We start from the raw sequence: 25,790 nt of genomic DNA on the forward strand, positions 1-25,790 counted from the left end.
CGATTCACTCTGAGATCTCTAACTGTGTAATGTGGGAATCGATTCACTCTAAGATCTCTCTAACTGTGTAATGTGAGAACCGATTCGCACTGAGATCTCTTAACTGTGTAATGTGAGAATCGATTCACTCTGAGATCTCTAATTGTGTAATGTCAGAATCAATTCACTCTGAGATCTCTAACTGACTAATGTGAGAATCGATTCACTCCGAGATCTCTCTCTGTGTAATGTGAGAATCGAATCACGCTGAGATCTCTAACTCTGTAATGTGAGAATCAATTCACTCCGAGATCTCTAGCTGTGTAATGTGAGAATCGATTCACTCTGAGATCTCTCTAACTGTGTAATGTGAGAAGCGATTCACTCTGAGATCTCTCTGTGTAATGTGAGAATCGATTCACTGTTAGATCTCTAACTGCGTAATGTGAGAATCGATTCACTCTGAGATCTCTAACTGCAATTTGAGAATCGATTCTCTCTGAGATCTCTCTAACTGTGTAATGTGAGAATCGATTCACTCCAAGATCTCTCTCTGTGTAATGTGAGAATCGAATCACGCTGAGATCTCTAACTGTGTAATGTGAGAAGCGATTCACTCTGAGATCTCTCTGTGTAATGTGAGAATCGAATCACGCTGAGATCTCTAACTGTGTAATGTGAGAATCGATTCACTCTGAGATCCCTCTCTCTGTGTAATGTGAGAATCAATTAACTCTGAGATCTCTCTGTGTAATGTGAGAATCGATTTACTCTGAGATCTCTAGCTGTGTAATGTGAGAATCATTTCACTCTGAGATCTCTAACTGTGTAATGTGAGAATCGATTCACGCTGAGATCTCTAACTGTGTATTGTGAGAATCGATTCACTCTGAGATCTCTAACTGTGTAATGTGAGAATCGATTCATTCTGAGATCTCCCTAACTGTGTAATGTGAGAATCGATTCACTGTGAGATCGCTAACAGTGTAATTTGAGAATCGATTAAGTCTGAGATCTCTCTCCCTGTGTAATGTGAGAATCGATTCACTCTGAGATCTCTGACTGTATAGTGTGAGAATCAATTCACTCTGAGATCTCTAACTGTGTACTGAGAATCGATTCACTCTGAGATCTCTCTGTGTAATGTGAGAATCGATTCACTCTGAGATCTCTCTCCCTGTGTAATGTGAGAATCGATTCACTCTGAGATCTCTAAATGTGTCATGTGAGAATCGTTTCACTCTGAGATCTCTAACTGTGTAATGTGAGAATCGATTCAGTCTGAGATCTCTCTAACTGTGTAAAGTGAGAATCGATTCACTCTGAGATCTCTAACTCTGTAATGTGAGAATCGATTCACTCTGAGATCTCTAACTGTGTAATGTGAGAATCGATTCATTCTGAGATCTCTCTCTGTGTAATGTGAGAATCATTTCACTCTGAGTTCTCTAACTGTGTAATGTGAGAATCGATTCAATCTGAGATCTCTCTAACTGTGCAATGTGAGAATCGATTCACTCTGAGATGTCTGACTGTGTAGTGTGAGAATCGATTCACTCTGAGATCTCTCCAACTGTGTAATGTGAGAATCGATTCAATCTGTGATCTCTAACTGTGTAATGTGTGAATCGATTCACTCTGAGATCTCTATCTGTGTAATGTGAGAATCGATTATCTCAGATCTCTAACTGTGTAATGTGAGAATCGATTCACGCTGAGATCTCTAACTGTGTAATGTGAGAATCGATTCACTCTGAGATCTCTAACTGTGTAATGTGAGAATCGATTCATTCTGAGATCTCTCTAACTGTGTAATGTGAAAATCGATTCACTGTGAGATCTCTAACAGTGTAATTTGAGAATCGATTCACTCTGAGATTTCTCTCCCTGTGTAATGTGAGAATCGATTCACTCTGAGATCTCTAACTGTGTAATGTGAGAATCGAATCACTCTGAGATCTCTCTAACTGTGTAATGTGAGAATCGATTCACTCGGAGATTTCTCTCTGTTTAATGTGAGAATCGATTCACTCTGAGATCTCTCTAACTGTGTAATGTTAGAATCGATTCACACTGAGATCTCTGACTTTGTAATGTGAGAATCGATTCACTCTGAGATCTCTAACTGTGTAAAGTGTGAAACGATTCACTCTGAGATCTCTAACTGTGTAATGTGAGAATTGATTCATTCTGAGATATCTGACTGCGTAATGTGAGAATCGACTCACTCTGAGATCTCTCGCTGTGTAATGTGAGAATCGATTCACTCTGAGATCTCTAACTGTGTAATGTGGGAATCGATTCACTCTGAGATCTCTAAATGTGTAATGTGGGAATCGTTTCACTCTGAGATCTCTAACTGTGTAATGTGAGAATCGATTCAGTCTGAGATCTCTCTCACTGTGTAAAGTCAGAATCGATTCACTCTGAGATCTCTAACTCTGTAATGTGAGAATCGATTCACTCTGAGATCTCTAACTGTGTAATGTGAGAATCGATTCATTCTGAGATCTCTCTCTGTGTAATGTGAGAATCATTTCACTCTGAGTTCTCTAACTGTGCAATGTGAGAATCGATTCAATCTGAGATCTCTCTAACTGTGTAATGTGAGAATCGATTCACTCTGAGACGTCAGACTGTGTAATGTGAGAATCGATTCACTCTGAGATCTCCAACTGTGTAATGTGAGAATCGATTATCTCAGATCTCTAACTGTGTAATGTGAGAATCGATTCACACTGAGATCTCTAACTGTGTAATGTGAGAATCGATTCACTCTGAGATCTCTAACTGTGTCATGTGAGAATCGATTCATTCTGAGATCTCTCTAACTGTGTAATGTGAAAATCGATTCACTGTGAGATCTCTAACAGTGTCATGTGAGAATCGATTCACTCGGAGATTTCTCTCTGTTTAATGTGAGAATCGAATCACTCTGAGATCTCTCTAACTGTGTTATGATAGAATCGATTCACTCAGATCTCTCTTTGTAATTTGAGAATCGATTCACACTGAGATCTCTGACTTTGTAATGTGAGAATCGATTCACTCTGAGATCTCTAACTGTGTAAAGTGTGAAACGATTCACTCTGAGATCTCTAACTGTGTACTGAGAATCGATTCACTCTGAGATCTCTCTGTGTAATGTGAGAATCGATTCACTCTGAGATCTCTCTCCCTGTGTAATGTGAGAATCGATTCACTCTGAGATCTCTAACTCTGTAATGTGAGAATCGATTCACTCTGAGATCTCTAACTGTGTAATGTGAGAATCGATTCATTCTGAGATCTCTCTCTGTGTAATGTGAGAATCATTTCACTCTGAGTTCTCTAACTGTGTAATGTGAGAATCGATTCAATCTGAGACCTCTCCAACTGTGTAATGTGAGAATCGATTCACTCTGAGACGTCTGACTGTGTAATGTGAGAATCGATTCACTCTGAGATCTCCAACTGTGTAATGTGAGAATCGATTCAATCTGAGATCTCTAACTTTGCAATGTGTGAATCGATTCACTCTGAGATCTCTAACTGTGTAATGTGAGAATCGATTATCTCAGATCTCTAACTGTGTAATGTGAGAATCGATTCACGCTGAGATCTCTAACTGTGTAATGTGAGAATCGATTCACTCTGAGATCTCTAACTGTGTAATGTGAGAATCGATTCATTCTGAGATCTCTCTAACTGTGTAATGTGAAAATCGATTCACTGTGAGATCTCTAACAGTGTAATTTGAGAATCGATTCACTCTGAGATTTCTCTCCCTGTGTCATGTGAGAATCGATTCACTCTGAGATCTCGAACTGTGTAATGTGAGAATCGAATAAATCTGAGATCTCTCTAACTGTGTAATGTGAGAATCGATTCACTCGGAGATTTCTCTCTGTTTAATGTGAGAATCGATTCACTCTGAGATCTCTCTAACTGTGTAATGTTAGAATCGATTCACTCAGATCTCTCTGTGTAATTTGAGAATCGATTCACACTGAGATCTCTGACTTTGTAATGTGAGAATCGATTCACTCTGAGATATCTGACTGCGTAATGTGAGAATCGATTCACTCTGAGATCTCTCGCTGTGTAATGTGAGAATCGATTCACTCTGAGATCTCTCTGTGTAATGTGAGAATCGATTCACTCTGAGATCTCTGACTTTGTAATGTGAGGTTCGATTTACTCTGAGATCTCTCTAACTGTGTAATGAGAATCGATTCACTCTGAGATCTCTCTGTGTAATGTGAGAATCGTGTCACTCTGAGATCACTCTCCCTGTGTAATGTGAGAATCGATTCACTCTGAGATCTCTAACTGTGTAATGTGAGAATCGATTCATTCTGAGATCTCTCTCTGTATAATGTGAGAATCGATTCACTCTGAAATCTCTCTGTGTAATGTAAGAACCGATTCAGTCTGAGATCTCTTAACTGTGTAATGTGATAATCGATTCACTCTGAGATTTCTCTAACTGTGTAATGTGAGAATCAATTCACTCTGAGATCTCTAACTGTGCAATGTCAGAATCAATTCACTCTGAGATCTCTAACTGTGTAATGTGAAAATCGATTCACTCTGAGATCTCTCTCTGTGTAATGTGAGAATCATTAACTCTGAGTTCTCTAACTGTGTAATTTGAGAATCGATTCAATCTTAGATCTCTCAAACTGTGTAATGTGAGAATTGATTCACTCTGAGATCTCTCTCTGTGTAATGTGAGAATCATTTCACTCTGAGTTCTCTAACTGTGTAATGTGAGAATCGATTCAATCTTAGATCGCTCAAACTGTGTAATGTGAGAATCGATTCACTCTGAGACCTCTGTGTAATGTGTGAATCGATTCACTCTGAGATCTCTCTAACTGTGTAATGTGAGAATCGATTCAATCTGAGATCTCTAACTGTGTAATGTGAGAATCGATTCACTGTGAGATCTCGAACAGTGTAATTTCAGAATCGATTCACTCTGAGATCTCTCTCCCTGTGTAATGTGAGATTCGTTTCACTCTGAGATCTCTAACTGTGAAATGTGAGAATCGAATCACTCTGAGATCTCTCTAACTGTGTAATGTGAGAATCGATTCACTCTGAGGTCTCTCTAACTGTGTTACGTGAGAATCGATTCACTCTGAGATCTCTAACTGTGTAATGTGAGAATCGATTCATTCTGAGATCTCTCTAACTGTGTAATGTGAAAATCGATTCACTGTGAGATCTCTAACAGTGTAATTTGAGAATCGATTCACTCTGAGATTTCTCTCCGTGTCATGTGAGAATCGATTCACTCTGAGATCTCTAACTGTGTAATGTGAGAATCGAATAACTCTGAGATCTCTCTAACTGTGTAATGTGAGAATCGATTCACTCGGAGATTTCTCTCTGTTTAATGTGAGAATCGATTCACTCTGAGATCTCTCTAACTGTGTAATGTTAGAATCGATTCACTCAGATCTCTCTGTGTAATTTGAGAATCGATTCACACTGAGATCTCTGACTTTGTAATGTGAGAATCGATTCACTCTGAGATCTCTAACTGTGTAATGTGAGAATTGATTCACTCTGAGATATCTGACTGCGTAATGTGAGAATCGATTCACTCTGAGATCTCTCGCTGTGTAATGTGAGAATCGATTCACTCTGAGATCTCTCTGTGTAATGTGAGAATCGATTCACTCTGAGATCTCTGACTTTGTAATGTGAGAATCGATTCACTCTGAGATCTCTCGCTGTGTAATGAGAATCGATTCACTCTGAGATCTCTCTGTGTAATGTGAGAATCGTGTCACTCTGAGATCACTCTCCCTGTGTAATGTGAGAATCGATTCACTCTGAGATCTCTAACTGTGTAATGTGAGAATCGATTCATTCTGAGATCTCTCTCTGTATAATGTGAGAATCGATTCACTCTGAAATCTCTGTGTAATGTAAGAACCGATTCAGTCTGAGATCTCTTAACTGTGTAATGTGAGAATCGATTCACTCTGAGATTTCTCTAACTGTGTAATGTGAGAATCAATTCACTCTGAGATCTCTAACTGTGCAATGTCAGAATCAATTCACTCTGAGATCTCTAACTGTGTAATGTGAGAATCAATTCACTCTGAGATCTCTAACTGTGTAATGTGAGAATCGATTCAATCTTAGATCTCTCAAACTGTAATGTGAGAATCGATTCACTCTGAGACCTCTGTGTAATGTGTGAATCGATTCACTCTGAGATCTCTCTAACTGTGTAAGGTGAGAATCGATTCAATCTGAGATCTCTAACTGTGTAATGTGTGAATCGATTCACTCTGAGATCTCTAACTGGGTAATGTGAGAATCGATTCACTCTGAGATCTCTAACTGTGTAATGTGAGAATCGATTCACTCTGAGATCTCTAACTGTGTAATGTGAGAATCGATTCACTGTGAGATCTCGAACAGTGTAATTTCAGAATCGATTCACTCTGAGATCTCTCTCCCTGTGTAATGTGAGATTCGTTTCACTCTGAGATCTCTAACTGTGAAATGTGAGAATCGAATCACTCTGAGATCTCTCTAACTGTGTAATGTGAGAATCGATTCACTCTGAGGTCTCTCTAACTGTGTTACGTGAGAATCGATTCACTCTGAGATCTCTAACTGTGTAATGTGAGAATCGACTCACTCTGAGATCTCTCTGTGTAATGTGAGAATCGATTCACTCTGAGATCTCTAACTGTGTAATGTGAGAATCGATTCACTCTGAGATCTCTCTAACTGTGTAATGTGAGAATCGATTCACTCTGAGATCTCTAACTGTGCAATGTGAGAATCGACTCACTCTGAGATCTCTCTGTGTAATGTGAGTATCGATTCACTCTGAGATCTCTAACTGTGTAATGTGAGAATCAATTCACTCTGAGATCTCTCTGTGTGTAATTCGAGAATCGATTCACTCTGAGATCTCTAACTGTGTAATGTGAGAATCGATTCACTCTGAGATCTCTCTAACTGTGTAATGTGAGAATCGATTCACTCTGAGATCTCTAACTGTGTAATGTGAGAATCGATTCACACTGAGATCTCTAACTGTAATGTGAGAATCGATTCACTCTGAGATCTCTAACTGTGTAATGTGAGAATCGATTCACTCTGAGATATCTGACTGTGTAATGTGAGAATCGATTCACTCTGAGATCTCTCGATGTGTAATGTGAGAATCGATTCACTCTGAGATCTCTCTGTGTAATGTGAGAATCGATTCACTCTGAGATCTCTAACTGTGTAATGTCAGAATCAATTCACTCTGAGAACTCTCTAACTGTGTAATGTGAGAAACGTTTCACTCTGAGATCTCTAACTGTGTAATGTGAGAATCGATTCACTCTGAGATCCCTAACTGTGTAATGTGAGAATTGATTCACTCTGAGATATCTGACTGTGTAATGTGAGAATCGATTCACTCTGAGATCTCTAACTGTGTAATGTGTGAATTGATTCACTCGGAGATCTCTCTAATTGTGTAATGTGAGAATCGATTCACTCTGAGATCTCTAACTGTGTAATGTGAGAATCGATTCACTCTGAGATCTCTCTCTTTATAATGTGAGAATCGATTCACTCTGAGATCTCTCTCTGTATAATGTGAGAATCGATTCACTCTGAGATTTCTCTAACTGTGTCATGTGAGAATCGATTCACTCAGATCTCTAAATGTGTAATGTGAGAATCGATTCACTCTGAGATCTCTCTCTGTGTAATGTGAGAATCATTTCACTCTGAGATCTCTAACTGTGTAATGTGAGAATCGATTCACTCTGAGATCTCTCTAACTGTGTAATGTGAGTGAATCGATTCACTCTGAGATCTCTCTCTGTGTAATGTGAGAATCGATTCACTCTGAGATCTCTAACTGTGTAATGTGAGAATCGATTCACTCTGAGATCTCTCTCTGTGTAATGTGAGAATTGATTCGCTCTGAGATCTCTCTGTGTAATGTGAGAATCAATTCACTCTGAGATCTCTCTGTGTAATGTGAGAATCGATTCACTCTGAGATCTCTAACTGTGTAATGTGAGAATCGATTCACTCTGAGATCTCTCTCCCTGTGTAATGTGAGAATCGATTCACTCTGAGATCTCTGTAACTGTGTAATGTGAGAATCGATTCACTCTGAGATTTCTCTAACTGTGTCATGTGAGAATCGATTCACTCTGAGATCTCTAACTGTGTCATGTGAGAATCGATTCACTCTGAGATCTCTAACTGTAATGTGTGAATCGATTCACTCTGAGATCTCTAACTGTGTAATGTGAGAATCGATTCACTCTGAGATCTCTCTCTGTGTAATTTGAGAATCGATTCATAGTCATAGAGTCATAGAGTTTTACAGCGCAGAAAGAGGCCCTTCGGCCCATCATGTCTGCGCCGTCCATCAATCCCTGTCCAGTCTAATCCCATTTTCCAGCATTTGGTCCATAGCCTTGTATGCAATGGCATTTCAAGTGCCCATCCAAATGCTTCTTGAGTGTTGTGAGGGTTCCTGCCTCTACCACCCTTTCAGGCAGTGAGTTCCAGCTTCCAACCACCCTCTGGGTGAAAAAGTTCCTCCTCAAATCCCCTCTAAATCTCCTGCCCCTTACCCTGAATCTATGCCCCCTTGTTATTGACCCCCCTACTAAGGGGAAAAGTTCCTCTTTATCTACCCTATCTATGCCCCTCATCATTTTGTACACCTCAATCAGGTCCCCCCTCAGCCTCCTTTGCTCCAAGGAAAACAACCCCAGCCTGTTTAGTCTTTCCTCATAGCTGAGGCGCTCCATCCCAGGTAACATCCTGGTGAATCTTCTCTGCACCCTCTCCAAAGCAATCACATCCTTCCTATAGTGAGGCGACCAGAACTGCACACAGTACTCCAGCTGTGGCCTCCCAGCGTTTTGTACAGCTCCATCATAACCTCCCTGCTCTTATATTCTATGCCTCTGCTAATGAAGGCAAGTATCCCATATGCCTTTTTAACCACCTGATCTACCTGTTCCGCTGCCTTCAGGGACCTATGTACATGTACACCAAGGTCCCTCTGACCCTCTGTACTTCCTAGGGTCCTACCACTCATTGTGTATTCCGTTGCCTTATTTGTCCGTCCAAAATGCATCACCTCGCACTTTTCAGGGTTAAATTCCATTTGCCACTTTTCCGCCCATCTGACCAACCCGTTAATATCGTCCTGTAGCCTGAGGCTTTCCTCCTCGCAATTTACCACCCCACCAATTTTCGTGTCATCCGCGAACTTACTGATCATACCTTTTACATTCTCATCCAAATCATTAATGTAGATCACAAACAGCAAGGGACCCAGCATCGATCCCTGAGGTACCCCACTGGACACAGGCTTCCAGTCACAAAAGCAACCTTCGACCATCACCCTCTGCCTCCTGCCACTCAGCCAGTTTAGGATCCAACACGCCAAGGCCCCCTGGATCCCATGGGCTCTTACCTCCTTGACCAGTCTCCTTTGCGGGACTTTGTCAAAAGCTTTACTGAAGTCCATGTAAACCACATCCACAGCATTTCCCTCATCCACACACCTAGTCACCCCCTCGAAAAATTCAATCAGATTGGTCAGACATGATTTACCCTTGACAAAGCCATGCTGACTATCCCCGATTAATCCTTGCCTCTCCAAGTGGAGACTAATTTTGTCCCTCAGAATTTTTTCCAATAATTTCCCTACCACAGATGTTAGGCTCACTGGCCTGTAATTCCCTGATTTATCCCTGCTACCCTTCTTGAATAATGGTACTACGTTAGCTGTTCTCCAGTCCTCTGGTACATCCCCTGTGGTCAGAGAGGTTCTGAAAATTTGTGTCAGAGCCCCTGCAATCTCCTCCTTTGCCTCACACAACAGCCTGGGATACATCTCGTCCAGGCCTGGGGATTTATCCACTTTTTGGCCTGCTAAAACCGCTAGTACCTCCTCCCTCTCGATGCTAATATGTTCAAGTATGTCACAGTCCCCTTGCCCGACTTCTCTGTCTACATCGTCTTTCTCCATAGTGAACACAGAGGAAAAAAATTCATTTAAAACCCCACCTACTTCATCTGGCTCTACACAGCTTGCCACTTTGGTCCCTAATGGGCCCTACCCTTTCCCTGGTTATCCTCTTGCCCTTAATATACTTATAAAACATCTTAGGATTTTCCTTTATTTTGCTCGCCAGTGTTATTTCATGGCCCCTCCTCGCCCTCCTAATTTCCTTTTTAAGTATGCCCCTGCACCTTTTATACTCCTCTAGGGCTTCCTCCGTCTTTTGTCTTTTGTAACTGCCAAAAGCCCCTCTTTTTTCCCTAATGCATTTTTGTATATCCCTTGTCATCCAAGGTTCCCTTTGCTTGTTGGTCCCACCCTTGACCTTTACAGGAACATGTTGGCGTTGTACTCTCTCTATTTCCCTTCTGAAAGCCTCCCACTGTTTTGATGTGGATTTTCCTATAAGTAGCTGCTCCCAGTCCACTTTGGCCAGATCCTGCCTTATCTTATTAAAATCGGCCTTCCCCCAATTTAGAACCCTTATTTCCGGGCCGTCTTTTTCTTTTTCCATGACCACCTTAAATCTCACTGAATTATGGTCACTATCGCCAAAATGCTCTCCTACAGACACTTCCACCACCTGCCCGGCTACATTCCCTAGAATTAGGTCCAGTACCGCCCCCTCTCTTGTAGGACTTTCTACATGTTGGCTCAAAAAGCTCTCCTGGATGCACTTTAAGAATTTTGCACCCTCTAATCCTTTCACACTCTGACTATCCCAATTTATATTGGGGAAGTTGAAATCCCCCACTATTATTACCCTATTACTTTCACACTTTTCTGAGATTTGCCTACACATCTGTTCCTCTATCTCCCCCTGACTGTTTGGGGGCCTATAGTACACTCCCAGCAAAGTGCTTGCCCCCTTTTTGTTTTTAAGTTCTACCCATATGGCCTCATTAGAGGAACCCGCTAATATATCATCCCTCCTTACAGCAGTAATTGACTCCTTAATTAATATTGCAACACCCCCTCCCCTTTTACACCCCCCTCTGTCTCGCCTGACTTCACTCAGAGATCTCTCTGTGCAATGTGAGAATCTATTCACTCTGAGATCTCTAACTGTGTAATGTGAGAATCTATTCACTCTGAGATCTCTAACTGTGTAATGTGAGAATTGATTTACTCTGAGATCTCTCTCTGTGTAATGTGAGAATCGATTCACTCTGAGATCTCTAACTGTGTAATGTGAGAATCGATTCACTCTGAGATCTCTGTAACTGTGTAATGTGAGAATCGATTCACTCTGAGATCTCTAACTGTGTAATGTGAGAATCGATTCACTCTGAGATCTCTCTATCTGTGTAATGTGAGAATCGATTCACTCTGAGATCTCTAACTGTGTAATGTGAGAATCGATTCACTCTGAGATCTCTAACTGTGTAATGTGAGAATCGAATCACTCTGAGATCTCTAACTGTGTAATGTGAGATTCGATTCACTCTGAGATCTCTGTGTAATGTGAGGATCGATTCACTCTGAGATCTCTCTCTGTGTAATGTGAGAATCGATTCACTCTGAGATCTCTAACTGTGTAATGTGAGAATCGATTCACCCTGAGATCTCTGTAACTGTGTAATGTGAGAATCGATTCACTCTGAGATCTCTGTAACTGTGTAATGTGAGAATCGATTCACTCTGAGATCTCTAGCTGTGTAATGTGAGAATTGATTCACTCTGAGATCTCTAACTGTGTAATGTGAGAATCGATTCACTCTGAGATCTCTGTAACTGTGTAATGTGAGAATCGATTCACTCTGAGATCTCTAGCTGTGTAATGTGAGAATCGATTCACTCTGAGATCTCTAACTGTGTAATGTGAGAATCGTTTCACTCTGAGATCTCTAGCTGTGTAATGTGAGAATCGATTCACTCTGAGATCTCTAACTGTGTAATGTGAGAATCGATTCACTCTGAGATCTCTCTCCCTGTGTAATGTGAGAATCGATTCACTCGGAGATCTCTAACTGTGTAATGTGTGAATCGATTCACTCTGAGATCTCTCTAACTGTGTAATGTGAGAATCGATTCACTCTGAGATCTCTAACTGTGTAATGTGTGAATCGATTCACTCGGAGATCTCTCTAATTGTGTAATGTGAGAATCGATTCACTCTGGGATCTCTAACTGTGTAATGTGAGAATCGATTCACTCTGAGATCTCTAACTGTGTAATGTGAGAATCGATTCACTCTGAGATCTCTCTCTGTATAATGTGAGAATCGATTCACTCTGAGATCTCTCTCCCTGTGTAATGTGAGAATCGATTCACTCTGAGATCTCTGTAACTGTGTAATGTGAGAATCGATTCACTCTGAGATCTCTCTAACTGTGTCATGTGAGAATCGATTCACTCAGAGATCTCTAACTGTGTAATGTGAGAATCGATTCACTCTGAGATCTCTAACTGTAATGTGTGAATCGATTCACTCTGAGATCTCTCTCTGTATAATGTGAGAATCGATTCACTCTGAGATCTCTCTCTGTGTAATGTGAGAATCGATTCACTCTGAGATCTCTCTCTGTGTAATGTGAGAATCGATTCATAATCATAGAGTCATAGAGTTTTACAGCGCAGAAAGAGGCCCTTCAGCCCATCGTGTCTGCGCCGTCCATCAATCCCTGTCCAGTCTAATCCCATTTTCCATCATTTGGTCCATGGCCTTGTATGCAATGGCATTTCAAGTGCCCATCCAAATGCTTCTTGAATGTTGTGAGGGTTCCTGCCTCTACCACCCTTTCAGGCAGTGAGTTCCAGCTTCCAACCACCCTCTGGGTGAAAAAGTTCCTCCTCAAATCCCCTCTAAATCTCCTGCCCCTTACCCTGAATCTATGCCCCCTTGTTATTGACCCCCCTACTAAGGGGAAAAGTTCCTCTTTATCTACCCTATCTATGCCCCTCATCATTTTGTACACCTCAATCAGGTCCCCCCTCAGCCTCCTTTGCTCCAAGGAAAACAACCCCAGCCTGTTTAGTCTTTCCTCATAGCTGAGGTGCTCCATCCCAGGTAACATCCTGGTGAATCTTCTCTGCACCCTCTCCAAAGCAATCACATCCTTCCTATAGTGAGGCGACCAGAACTGCACACAGTACTCCAGCTGTGGCCTCCCAGCGTTTTGTACAGCTCCATCATAACCTCCCTGCTCTTATATTATATGCCTCTGCTAATGAAGGCAAGTATCCCATATGCCTTTTTAACCACCTTATCTACCTGTTCCGCTGCCTTCAGGGACCTATGTACATGTACACCAAGGTCCCTCTGACTCTCTGTACTTCCTAGGGTCCTACCACTCATTGTGTATTCCCTTGCCTTATTTATCCATCCAAAATGCATCACCTCGCACTTTTCAGGGTTAAATTCCATTTGCCACTTTTCCGCCCATCTGACCAACCCGTTAATATCGTCCTGTAGCCTGAGGCTTTCCTCCTCGCAATTTACCACCCCACCAATTTTCGTGTCATCCGCGAACTTACTGATCATACCTTTTACATTCTCATCCAAATCATTAATGTAGATCACAAACAGCAAGGGACCCAGCACCGATCCCTGAGGTACCCCACTGGACACAGGCTTCCAGTCACAAAAGCAACCTTCGACCATCACCCTCTGCCTCCTGCCACTCAGCCAGTTTAGGATCCAACGCGCCAAGGCCCCCTGGATCCCATGGGCTCTTACCTCCTTGACCAGTCTCCTTTGCGGGACTTTGTCAAAAGCTTTACTGAAGTCCATGTAAACCACATCCACAGCATTTCCCTCATCCACACACCTAGTCACCCCCTCGAAAAATTCAATCAGATTGGTCAGACATGATTTACCCTTGACAAAGCCATGCTGACTATCCCCGATTAATCCTTGCCTCTCCAAGTGGAGACTAATTTTGTCCCTCAGAATTTTTTCCAATAATTTCCCTACCACAGATGTTAGGCTCACTGGCCTGTAATTCCCTGATTTATCCCTGCTACCCTTCTTGAATAATGGTACTACGTTAGCTGTTCTCCAGTCCTCTGGTACATCCCCTGTGGTCAGAGAGGTTCTGAAAATTTGTGTCAGAGCCCCTGCAATCTCCTCCTTTGCCTCACACAACAGCCTGGGATACATCTCGTCCAGGCCTGGGGATTTATCCACTTTTTGGCCTGCTAAAACCGCTAGTACCTCCTCCCTCTCGATGCTAATATGTTCAAGTATGTCACAGTCCCCTTGCCCGACTTCTCTGTCTACATCGTCTTTCTCCATAGTGAACACAGAGGAAAAAAATTCATTTAAAACCCCACCTACTTCATCTGGCTCTACACAGCTTGCCACTTTGGTCCCTAATGGGCCCTACCCTTTCCCTGGTTATCCTCTTGCCCTTAATATACTTATAAAACATCTTAGGATTTTCCTTTATTTTGCTCGCCAGTGTTATTTCATGGCCCCTCCTCGCCCTCCTAATTTCCTTTTTAAGTATGCCCCTGCACCTTTTATACTCCTCTAGGGCTTCCTCCGTCTTTTGTCTTTTGTAACTGCCAAAAGCCCCTCTTTTTTCCCTAATGCATTTTTGTATATCCCTTGTCATCCAAGGTTCCCTTTGCTTGTTGGTCCCACCCTTGACCTTTACAGGAACATGTTGGCGTTGTACTCTCTCTATTTCCCTTCTGAAAGCCTCCCACTGTTTTGATGTGGATTTTCCTATAAGTAGCTGCTCCCAGTCCACTTTGGCCAGATCCTGCCTTATCTTATTAAAATCGGCCTTCCCCCAATTTAGAACCCTTATTTCCGGGCCGTCTTTTTCTTTTTCCATGACCACCTTAAATCTCACTGAATTATGGTCACTATCGCCAAAATGCTCTCCTACAGACACTTCCACCACCTGCCCGGCTACATTCCCTAGAATTAGGTCCAGTACCGCCCCCTCTCTTGTAGGACTTTCTACATGTTGGCTCAAAAAGCTCTCCTGGATGCACTTTAAGAATTTTGCACCCTCTAATCCTTTCACACTCTGACTATCCCAATTTATATTGGGGAAGTTGAAATCCCCCACTATTATTACCCTATTACTTTCACACTTTTCTGAGATTTGCCTACACATCTGTTCCTCTATCTCCCCCTGACTGTTTGGGGGCCTATAGTACACTCCCAGCAAAGTGCTTGCCCCCTTTTTGTTTTTAAGTTCTACCCATATGGCCTCATTAGAGGAACCCGCTAATATATCATCCCTCCTTACAGCAGTAATTGACTCCTTAATTAATATTGCAACACCCCCTCCCCTTTTACACCCCCCTCTGTCTCGCCTGACTTCACTCAGAGATCTCTCTGTGCAATGTGAGAATCTATTCACTCTGAGATCTCTAACTGTGTAATGTGAGAATCTATTCACTCTGAGATCTCTAACTGTGTAATGTGAGAATTGATTTACTCTGAGATCTCTCTCTGTGTAATGTGAGAATCGATTCACTCTGAGATCTCTAACTGTGTAATGTGAGAATCGATTCACTCTGAGATCTCTGTAACTGTGTAATGTGAGAATCGATTCACTCTGAGATCTCTAACTGTGTAATGTGAGAATCGATTCACTCTGAGATCTCTCTATCTGTGTAATGTGAGAATCGATTCACTCTGAGATCTCTAACTGTGTAATGTGAGAATCGATTCACTCTGAGATCTCTAACTGTGTAATGTGAGAATCGAATCACTCTGAGATCTCTAACTGTGTAATGTGAGATTCGATTCACTCTGAGATCTCTGTGTAATGTGAGGATCGATTCACTCTGAGATCTCTCTCTGTGTAATGTGAGAATCGATTCACTCTGAGATCTCTAACTGTGTAATGTGAGAATCGATTCACCCTGAGATCTCTGTAACTGTGTAATGTGAGAATCGATTCACTCTGAGATCTCTAGCTGTGTAATGTGAGAATTGATTCACTCTGAGATCTCTAACTGTGTAATGTGAGAATCGATTCACCCTGAGATCTCTGTAACTGTGTAATGTGAGAATCGATTCACTCTGAGATCTCTAGCTGTGTAATGTGAGAATTGATTCACTCTGAGATCTCTAACTGTGTAATGTGAGAATCGATTCACTCTGAGATCTCTGTAACTGTGTAATGTGAGAATCGATTCACTCTGAGATCTCTAGCTGTGTAATGTGAGAATTGATTCACTCTGAGATCTCTAACTGTGTAATGTGAGAATCGATTCACTCTGAGATCTCTGTAACTGTGTAATGTGAGAATCGATTCACTCTGAGATCTCTAGCTGTGTAATGTGAGAATCGATTCACTCTGAGATCTCTAACTGTGTAATGTGAGAATCGTTTCACTCTGAGATCTCTAGCTGTGTAATGTGAGAATCGATTCACTCTGAGATCTCTAACTGTGTAATGTGAGAATCGATTCACTCTGAGATCTCTCTCCCTGTGTAATGTGAGAATCGATTCACTCGGAGATCTCTAACTGTGTAATGTGTGAATCGATTCACTCTGAGATCTCTCTAACTGTGTAATGTGAGAATCGATTCACTCTGAGATCTCTAACTGTGTAATGTGTGAATCGATTCACTCGGAGATCTCTCTAATTGTGTAATGTGAGAATCGATTCACTCTGGGATCTCTAACTGTGTAATGTGAGAATCGATTCACTCTGAGATCTCTAACTGTGTAATGTGAGAATCGATTCACTCTGAGATCTCTCTCTGTATAATGTGAGAATCGATTCACTCTGAGATCTCTCTCCCTGTGTAATGTGAGAATCGATTCACTCTGAGATCTCTGTAACTGTGTAATGTGAGAATCGATTCACTCTGAGATCTCTCTAACTGTGTCATGTGAGAATCGATTCACTCAGAGATCTCTAACTGTGTAATGTGAGAATCGATTCACTCTGAGATCTCTAACTGTAATGTGTGAATCGATTCACTCTGAGATCTCTCTCTGTATAATGTGAGAATCGATTCACTCTGAGATCTCTCTCTGTGTAATGTGAGAATCGATTCACTCTGAGATCTCTCTCTGTGTAATGTGAGAATCGATTCATAGTCATAGAGTCATAGAGTTTTACAGCGCAGAAAGAGGCCCTTCAGCCCATCGTGTCTGCGCCGTCCATCAATCCCTGTCCAGTCTAATCCCATTTTCCATCATTTGGTCCATGGCCTTGTATGCAATGGCATTTCAAGTGCCCATCCAAATGCTTCTTGAATGTTGTGAGGGTTCCTGCCTCTACCACCCTTTCAGGCAGTGAGTTCCAGCTTCCAACCACCCTCTGGGTGAAAAAGTTCCTCCTCAAATCCCCTCTAAATCTCCTGCCCCTTACCCTGAATCTATGCCCCCTTGTTATTGACCCCCCTACTAAGGGGAAAAGTTCCTCTTTATCTACCCTATCTATGCCCCTCATCATTTTGTACACCTCAATCAGGTCCCCCCTCAGCCTCCTTTGCTCCAAGGAAAACAACCCCAGCCTGTTTAGTCTTTCCTCATAGCTGAGGTGCTCCATCCCAGGTAACATCCTGGTGAATCTTCTCTGCACCCTCTCCAAAGCAATCACATCCTTCCTATAGTGAGGCGACCAGAACTGCACACAGTACTCCAGCTGTGGCCTCCCAGCGTTTTGTACAGCTCCATCATAACCTCCCTGCTCTTATATTATATGCCTCTGCTAATGAAGGCAAGTATCCCATATGCCTTTTTAACCACCTTATCTACCTGTTCCGCTGCCTTCAGGGACCTATGTACATGTACACCAAGGTCCCTCTGACTCTCTGTACTTCCTAGGGTCCTACCACTCATTGTGTATTCCCTTGCCTTATTTATCCATCCAAAATGCATCACCTCGCACTTTTCAGGGTTAAATTCCATTTGCCACTTTTCCGCCCATCTGACCAACCCGTTAATATCGTCCTGTAGCCTGAGGCTTTCCTCCTCGCAATTTACCACCCCACCAATTTTCGTGTCATCCGCGAACTTACTGATCATACCTTTTACATTCTCATCCAAATCATTAATGTAGATCACAAACAGCAAGGGACCCAGCACCGATCCCTGAGGTACCCCACTGGACACAGGCTTCCAGTCACAAAAGCAACCTTCGACCATCACCCTCTGCCTCCTGCCACTCAGCCAGTTTAGGATCCAACGCGCCAAGGCCCCCTGGATCCCATGGGCTCTTACCTCCTTGACCAGTCTCCTTTGCGGGACTTTGTCAAAAGCTTTACTGAAGTCCATGTAAACCACATCCACAGCATTTCCCTCATCCACACACCTAGTCACCCCCTCGAAAAATTCAATCAGATTGGTCAGACATGATTTACCCTTGACAAAGCCATGCTGACTATCCCCGATTAATCCTTGCCTCTCCAAGTGGAGACTAATTTTGTCCCTCAGAATTTTTTCCAATAATTTCCCTACCACAGATGTTAGGCTCACTGGCCTGTAATTCCCTGATTTATCCCTGCTACCCTTCTTGAATAATGGTACTACGTTAGCTGTTCTCCAGTCCTCTGGTACATCCCCTGTGGTCAGAGAGGTTCTGAAAATTTGTGTCAGAGCCCCTGCAATCTCCTCCTTTGCCTCACACAACAGCCTGGGATACATCTCGTCCAGGCCTGGGGATTTATCCACTTTTTGGCCTGCTAAAACCGCTAGTACCTCCTCCCTCTCGATGCTAATATGTTCAAGTATGTCACAGTCCCCTTGCCCGACTTCTCTGTCTACATCGTCTTTCTCCATAGTGAACACAGAGGAAAAAAATTCATTTAAAACCCCACCTACTTCATCTGGCTCTACACAGCTTGCCACTTTGGTCCCTAATGGGCCCTACCCTTTCCCTGGTTATCCTCTTGCCCTTAATATACTTATAAAACATCTTAGGATTTTCCTTTATTTTGCTCGCCAGTGTTATTTCATGGCCCCTCCTCGCCCTCCTAATTTCCTTTTTAAGTATGCCCCTGCACCTTTTATACTCCTCTAGGGCTTCCTCCGTCTTTTGTCTTTTGTAACTGCCAAAAGCCCCTCTTTTTTCCCTAATGCATTTTTGTATATCCCTTGTCATCCAAGGTTCCCTTTGCTTGTTGGTCCCACCCTTGACCTTTACAGGAACATGTTGGCGTTGTACTCTCTCTATTTCCCTTCTGAAAGCCTCCCACTGTTTTGATGTGGATTTTCCTATAAGTAGCTGCTCCCAGTCCACTTTGGCCAGATCCTGCCTTATCTTATTAAAATCGGCCTTCCCCCAATTTAGAACCCTTATTTCCGGGCCGTCTTTTTCTTTTTCCATGACCACCTTAAATCTCACTGAATTATGGTCACTATCGCCAAAATGCTCTCCTACAGACACTTCCACCACCTGCCCGGCTACATTCCCTAGAATTAGGTCCAGTACCGCCCCCTCTCTTGTAGGGCTTTCTACATGTTGGCTCAAAAAGCTCTCCTGGATGCACTTTAAGAATTTTGCACCCTCTAAGCCTTTCACACTCTGACTATCCCAATTTATATTGGGGAAGTTGAAGTCCCCCACTATTATTACCCTATTATTTTCACACCTTTCTGAGATTTGCCTACATATCTGTTCCTCTATCTCCCCCTGACTGTTTGGGGGCCTATAGTACACTCCCAGCAAAGTGCTTGCCCCCTTTTTGTTTTTAAGTTCTACCCATATGGCCTCATTAGAGGAACCCGCTAATATATCATCCCTCCTTACAGCAGTAATTGACTCCTTAATTAATATTGCAACACCCCCTCCCCTTTTACACCCCCCTCTGTCTCGCCTGACTTCACTCTGAGATCTCTAACTGTGTAATGTGAGAATCGATTTACTCTGAGATCTCTCTCTGTGTAATGTGAGAATCGATTCACTCTGAGATCTCTAACTGTGTAATGTGAGAATCGATTCACTCTGAGATCTCTAACTGTGTAATGTGAGAATCGATTCACTCTGAGATCTCTAACTGTGTAATGTGAGAATCGATTCACTCTGAGATCTCTAACTGTGTAATGTGAGAATCGATTCACTCAGAGATCTCTAACTGTGTAATGTGAGAATCGATTCACTCTGAGATCTCTCTCTGTGTAATGTGAGAATCGATTCACTCTGAGATCTCTCTAACTGTGTAATGTGAGAATCGATTCACCCTGAGATCTCTAACTGTGTAATGTGAGAATCGATTCACTCTGAGATCTCTAACTGTGTAATGTGAGAATCGATTCACTCTGAGATCTCTAACTGTGTAATGTGAGAATCGATTCACTCTGAGATCTCTAACTGTGTAATGTGAGAATCGAATCACTCTGAGATCTCTGTAACTGTGTAATGTGAGAATCGATTCACTCTGAGATCTCTAACTGTGTAATGTGAGAATCGATTCACTCTGAGATCTCTAACTGTGTAATGTGAGAATCGATTCACTCTGAGATCTCTAACTGTGTAATGTGAGAATCGATTCACTCTGAGATCTCTAACTGTGTAATGTGAGAATCGATTCACTCTGAGATCTCTGTGTAATGTGAGAATCGATTCACTCAGAGATCTCTAACTGTGTAATGTGAGAATCGATTCACCGAGATCTCTAACTGTGTAATGTGAGAATCGATTCACTCAGAGATCTCTAACTGTGTAATGTGAGAATCGATTCACTCTCAGATCTCTAACTGTGTAATGTGAGAATCGATTCACTCTCAGATCTCTAACTGTGTAATGTGAGAATCGATTCACCCTGAGATCTCTCTAACTGTGTAATGTGGGAATCGATTCACTCTGAGATCTCTAACTGTGTAATGTGAGAATCGATTCACTCTGAGATCTCTAACTGTGTAATGTGAGAATCGATTCACTCTGAGATCTCTCTCTGTGTAATGTGAGAATCGATTCACTCTGAGATCTCTAACTGTGTAATGTGAGAATCGATTCACCCTGAGATCTCTCTAACTGTGTAATGTGAGAATCGATTCACTCTGAGATCTCTAACTGTGTAATGTGAGAATCGATTCACTCTGAGATCTCTCGGTGTAATGTGAGAATCGATTCACTCTGAGATCTCTAACTGTGTAATGTGAGAATCGATTCACTCTGAGATCTCTAACTGTGTAATGTGAGAATCGATTCACTCTGAGATCTCTAACTGTGTAATGTGAGAATCGATTCACCCTGAGATCTCTCTAACTGTGTAATGTGAGAATCGATTCACTCTGAGATCTCTAACTGTGTAATGTGAGAATCGATTCACTCTGAGATCTCTCGCTGTGTAATGTGAGAATCGATTCACTCTGAGATGTCTAACTGTGTAATGTGAGAATCGATTCACTCTGAGATCTCTAACTGTGTAATGTGAGAATCGATTCACTCAGAGATCTCTAACTGTGTAATGTGAGAATCGATTCACTCTGAGATCTCTGTAACTGTGTAATGTGAGAATCGATTCACTCTGAGATCTCTAACTGTGTAATGTGAGAATCGATTCACTCTGAGATCTCTAACTGTGTAATGTGAGAATCGATTCACTCAGAGATCTCTAACTGTGTAATGTGAGAATCGATTCACTCAGAGATCTCTAACTGTGTAATGTGGGAATCGATTCACTCTGAGATCTCTAACTGTGTAATGTGAGAATCGATTCACTCTGAGATCTCTAACTGTGTAATGTGGGAATCGATTCACTCTGAGATCTCTAACTGTGTAATGTGAGAATCGATTCACTCTGAGATCTCTCTAACTGTGTAATGTGAGAATCGATTCACTCTCAGATCTCTAACTGTGTAATGTGGGAATCGATTCACTCTGAGATCTCTCGCTGTGTAATGTGAGAATCGATTCACTCTGAGATCTCTCTAACTGTGTAATGTGAGAATCGATTCACTCTCAGATCTCTAACTGTGTAATGTGGGAATCGATTCACTCTGAGATCTCTCGCTGTGTAATGTGAGTGAATGAACCACAGTCCCAATTGCAGTGGATCCCTTCACTCTATTCTCAATTTAATTGCTATTCCATTGCTCCCAGTATCTTCTGATCAGTCACTGATGTCCTCTTTTTTGCCATGGCATCTTTTCCCACGTAGGGTTATGGTTAAATTGCGCAGGTGTTGGAAACAGGAAGAGTTATATCAGGAAAAAATGTCATTTCAACCAAGATGGTTAAATCAGCAATGGAGTTGTGCTCTGATCTGGGAAGCAATGAACAGCTGTAACATTCAACCTGATTGAACCGAGTAGGGGTTCACTGAATGAAAGAAACAGTTCCACTCCGGGAGTTTAATTCTTTACATTTTACTGAATCTATACCTCGGATTCCTGGCTGGAAACCCGTACACACGATTTTCTCAAATGAGAGGAACTGTCTCCTGCTCCTCCAGACTCCAGCTGATGGTTTCCCCTGCCTCTCATCCTATGATGGATCATCCTGCTCCTGCCAGGTGTGGGCTCTCTCAACGTACTGTCCTGGTGTGCAGTCCTTTTCTCCAAGTACTTCATCATAATGCCTCTATCACAGGGCCGGTGTCCAGGCCCGGCCAACCAGTTGAAGCGCTGGGAGCCCACTCTACGGTGCCAGATGTACACAGAGGGGCTAGGGCAGGAATTTAGCCATGAGTGTCGTTGCAACGCTGTGGAGGGATGTGTCAGGGCAGCTGCGTTTTGCAGACAGGCCTCTCTGTAAGAGGGAAGCCTGGCAGACTGGGAATACCTGAGTCTGCTCGGTGACCGAGAGTCCAAGTGCACCTGGTCGTAGCCAGACTGCCCTTCCCTTGGATCTGAGGAGTGTTTGACAGTGTTTCCTGTCGGTTCCAGGATCTCACTCTTTAGACTGGGGAATAAGTAAGCAATTTCTCCTCGTGGTGTTGGCTTTTCCAAGTTTCCCGATCTGTCTCGGAGCCTTGAGTTTTCCTCCTGATCCCTTGTTGCTCTGATGTACGAAGATCGCCTGGTCAGTAAGGGTAATTTCTCTGGCTGTGTTCCAGAATGAAACCTGATGCAGGAACTACAGTTTGTCTGGTTGAGATATGACACTGGGGGGAGCAGATTTCCCACAAGCCATTTCTCATTCAATCCAATACAAGATTTCATTGCAGTCACTCTCTCTGTGCCACTCCGAGAGCCAGCACTTCCCACAGAGAAACCCGCCAATTTCCCACAAGGCGAGGGCGGTCTCCTGGTGAAATATTTTCTGTTGTAAATATCCTGATCGTGTAAGTCGTCATTGTTGATAAATGGAATGTCGGGAGACTTCAGATCATTTCCCACATCAATCCCCCTGCTGTGTTGGCAATGCATAGCGAGTTCAGCTGCTGGAATGGGATGAGGGTTGTGGATCACTGTTGCCGGTTTGGCAGCTAGATATTTGCCAACTGACCTGCTCTTGTATTTAATTATTGGCCGATCCGACCATCTTGCCTCCTGTTGTAGAAATGCTGGTGCAGTTGCAGTGTGCGGAGGTGAAGCCAGCGCTGGAGATATTGCTGCGGGAAGGCAGCGAGCCTGGTGTTTGCTGGGAATACCGGGCACAGAAAGTTGTCTGCTCTCCGTGGGACGTGGTCCTTCAATGTGCTGCTTTGGTCCTTGAGGGAAGCTGCTTGTGACGTTATCGCTCGTGCGTGTCCAATGTTCGATTGCCTTTGTGGCGTTCTCCAAGGAACTTTCCACGTTTGTGGACGAGACCAAGTCTTTGGCCGCCTGCAGCATCTTCAACATGTTGGCTTGTGAAAAGCTCGAGGAGACAACGGGAGATGCCACGTGAAGTGGGCTGGGGATCTCCTGCACACCCCTGAAACAGCTGTAGATTCCCTGGAATGGGGGGAGTGAAACAGGCAGCTTTGTTAAAATTCTGTACACCTTCTAAGAGCAGGACTCAGGGCAACTAAAACTCTTTCAGGAAAAATAGAAATGCCGAATATTTTTTAAATGGTGAGAGATTGGGAAATGTTGGTGTTCAGAGGGACCTGGGTGTCCATGTACACGAATCACTGGAAGTTAACATGCAGGTACAGCAAGCAATTAGGCCTTTATTACAAGAGGATTTGAGTATAAGAGTAAAGACGTCTTACTGCAATTATATAGGGCCCTGGTGAGACCACACCTGGAGTATTGTGGACAGTTTTGGTCTCCTTACTTAAGGAAGGATATACTTGTCATACAGGGAGTGCAATGAAGGTTCACCAGACTGGTTCCTGGGATGATGGGATTGTCCTATGAGGAGTGATTGAGCAGACTAGGCCTATATTCTCTAGAGTTTAGAATAATGAGAGGTGATCTCATTGAAACACAAAATTCTTACAAGGCTTGACAGGGTAGATGCAGGGACGATGTTTCCCTTGGCTGGGGAGTCTAGAACCAGGGGCCACAGCCTCAGGATAAAGGGTAGGCCATTCAGGACTGAGATGAGAAGAAATTTCTTCACTCAGAGGGTGGTGAATCTTTGGAATTCTCTACCCCAGAGGGCTGTGGAGGCTCAGTCGTTGAGTATATTCAAAACAGAAGTAGATAGATTTTTGAATATTAACGGAATCAAGGGATATGGGGATTGTGCAGGAAAGTGGAGTTGAGGTAGAAGATCAGCTATGATCTTATTGAATGGTGGAGCAGGCTCGATGGGCCGAAGGGCCGACTCCTGCTCCTATTTCTTATGTTCTTATGTTCAATCTACCAACCAGCTGAGAGATCAGCTCGCCAATCACAAATTGGTTTACTTTTGAGGGGAAGGGTCGAAAAATTTGAATTTGTCAAGGTGAGACATGTCAGTTCTGGAGAATCCTTCTATCCAATCTCTGCTCTCCCAGGGCAGGTACAGTAAGGGTTGGATACAGAGTAAAGCTCCCTCTGCACTGTCCCATCAAACACTCCCAGGGCAGGTACAGGGGGTTAGATACAGAGTAAAGCTCCCTCTACACTGTCCCATCAAACACTCCCAGGGCAGGTACAGCACGGGTTAGATACAGAGTAAAGCTCCCTCTGCACTGTCCCATCAAACACTCCCAGGGCAGGTACAGCACGGGTTAGATACAGAGTAAAGCTCCCTCTACACTGTCCATCAAACACTCCCAGAGCAGGTACGGCATGGATTAGATATAGAGTAAAGCTCCCTCTACACTGTCCATCAAACACTCCCAGAGCAGGTATGGCACGGGTTATATACAGAGTAAAGCTCCCTCCACACTGTCCATCAAACACTCCCAGGGCAGGTACAGGGGGTTAGATACAGAGTAAAGCTCCCTCCACACTGTCCATCAAACACTCCCAGGGCAGGTACAGCACAGGTTAGATACAGAGTAAAGCTCCCTCTACACTGTCCCATCAAACACTCCCAGGGCAGGTACAGCACAGGTTAGATACAGAGTAAAGCTCCCTCCACACTGTCCCATCAAACACTCCCAGGGCAGGTACCGCATGGGTTAGATACAGAGTAAAGCTCCCTCCACACTGTCCCATCAAACACTCCCAGGGCAGGTTCAGCATGGGTTAGATACAGAGTAAAGCTCCCTCTACACTGTCCCATCCTGTGTAGGGGGTTTCTGTATTGAGGGGTCCTGTGTCAGGGGCTCCTGTATTGGGGTTCCTTCTATTGGGGGGTCCTATGTCCGGAGTGTCCTGTGTCGGGGGTCCTGTGTCCGGAGTGTCCTGTGTCAGGGGTCCTGTGTCGGGGCTGCTATAATTTATCGCACCAACGGCAACTTGTGTTTAGGCAGCACATTTTTAGTTCCGGGAAAGGCCCACAGGAAAAAACTAAGACTGCGGAGTTAAAGGGGGAGATATAAGGAGCGGTGAGTGAAGCTTGGTCAAAGAGGTGGAGGTGGAGGAGAAGCG

General features: G+C 43.1%; 1 protein-coding gene across 2 annotated transcripts in view; it reads right to left on the reverse strand.

The window, feature by feature from the left end:
- Positions 1-22,246: 22,246 nt before the first annotated feature.
- Positions 22,247-25,790, reverse strand: part of LOC147102578 (uncharacterized) — a 73,283-nt gene continuing 69,739 nt past the window's right edge. For both annotated transcript variants that reach the window (XM_085963228.1, XM_085963229.1), the window contains one exon: positions 22,247-23,774. In XM_085963228.1, the coding sequence (XP_085819354.1) occupies positions 22,272-23,774 (1,503 nt within the window). In that variant the 3' untranslated portion in view covers positions 22,247-22,271. The remainder of the gene's footprint in view (positions 23,775-25,790) is intronic.

Source organism: Somniosus microcephalus, chromosome 21 (assembly GCF_052327205.1).
Source record: "Somniosus microcephalus isolate GS21.2 chromosome 21, FLI_Smic_1.0, whole genome shotgun sequence".
NCBI classification, from domain to species: Eukaryota; Metazoa; Chordata; class Chondrichthyes; order Squaliformes; family Somniosidae; genus Somniosus; species Somniosus microcephalus.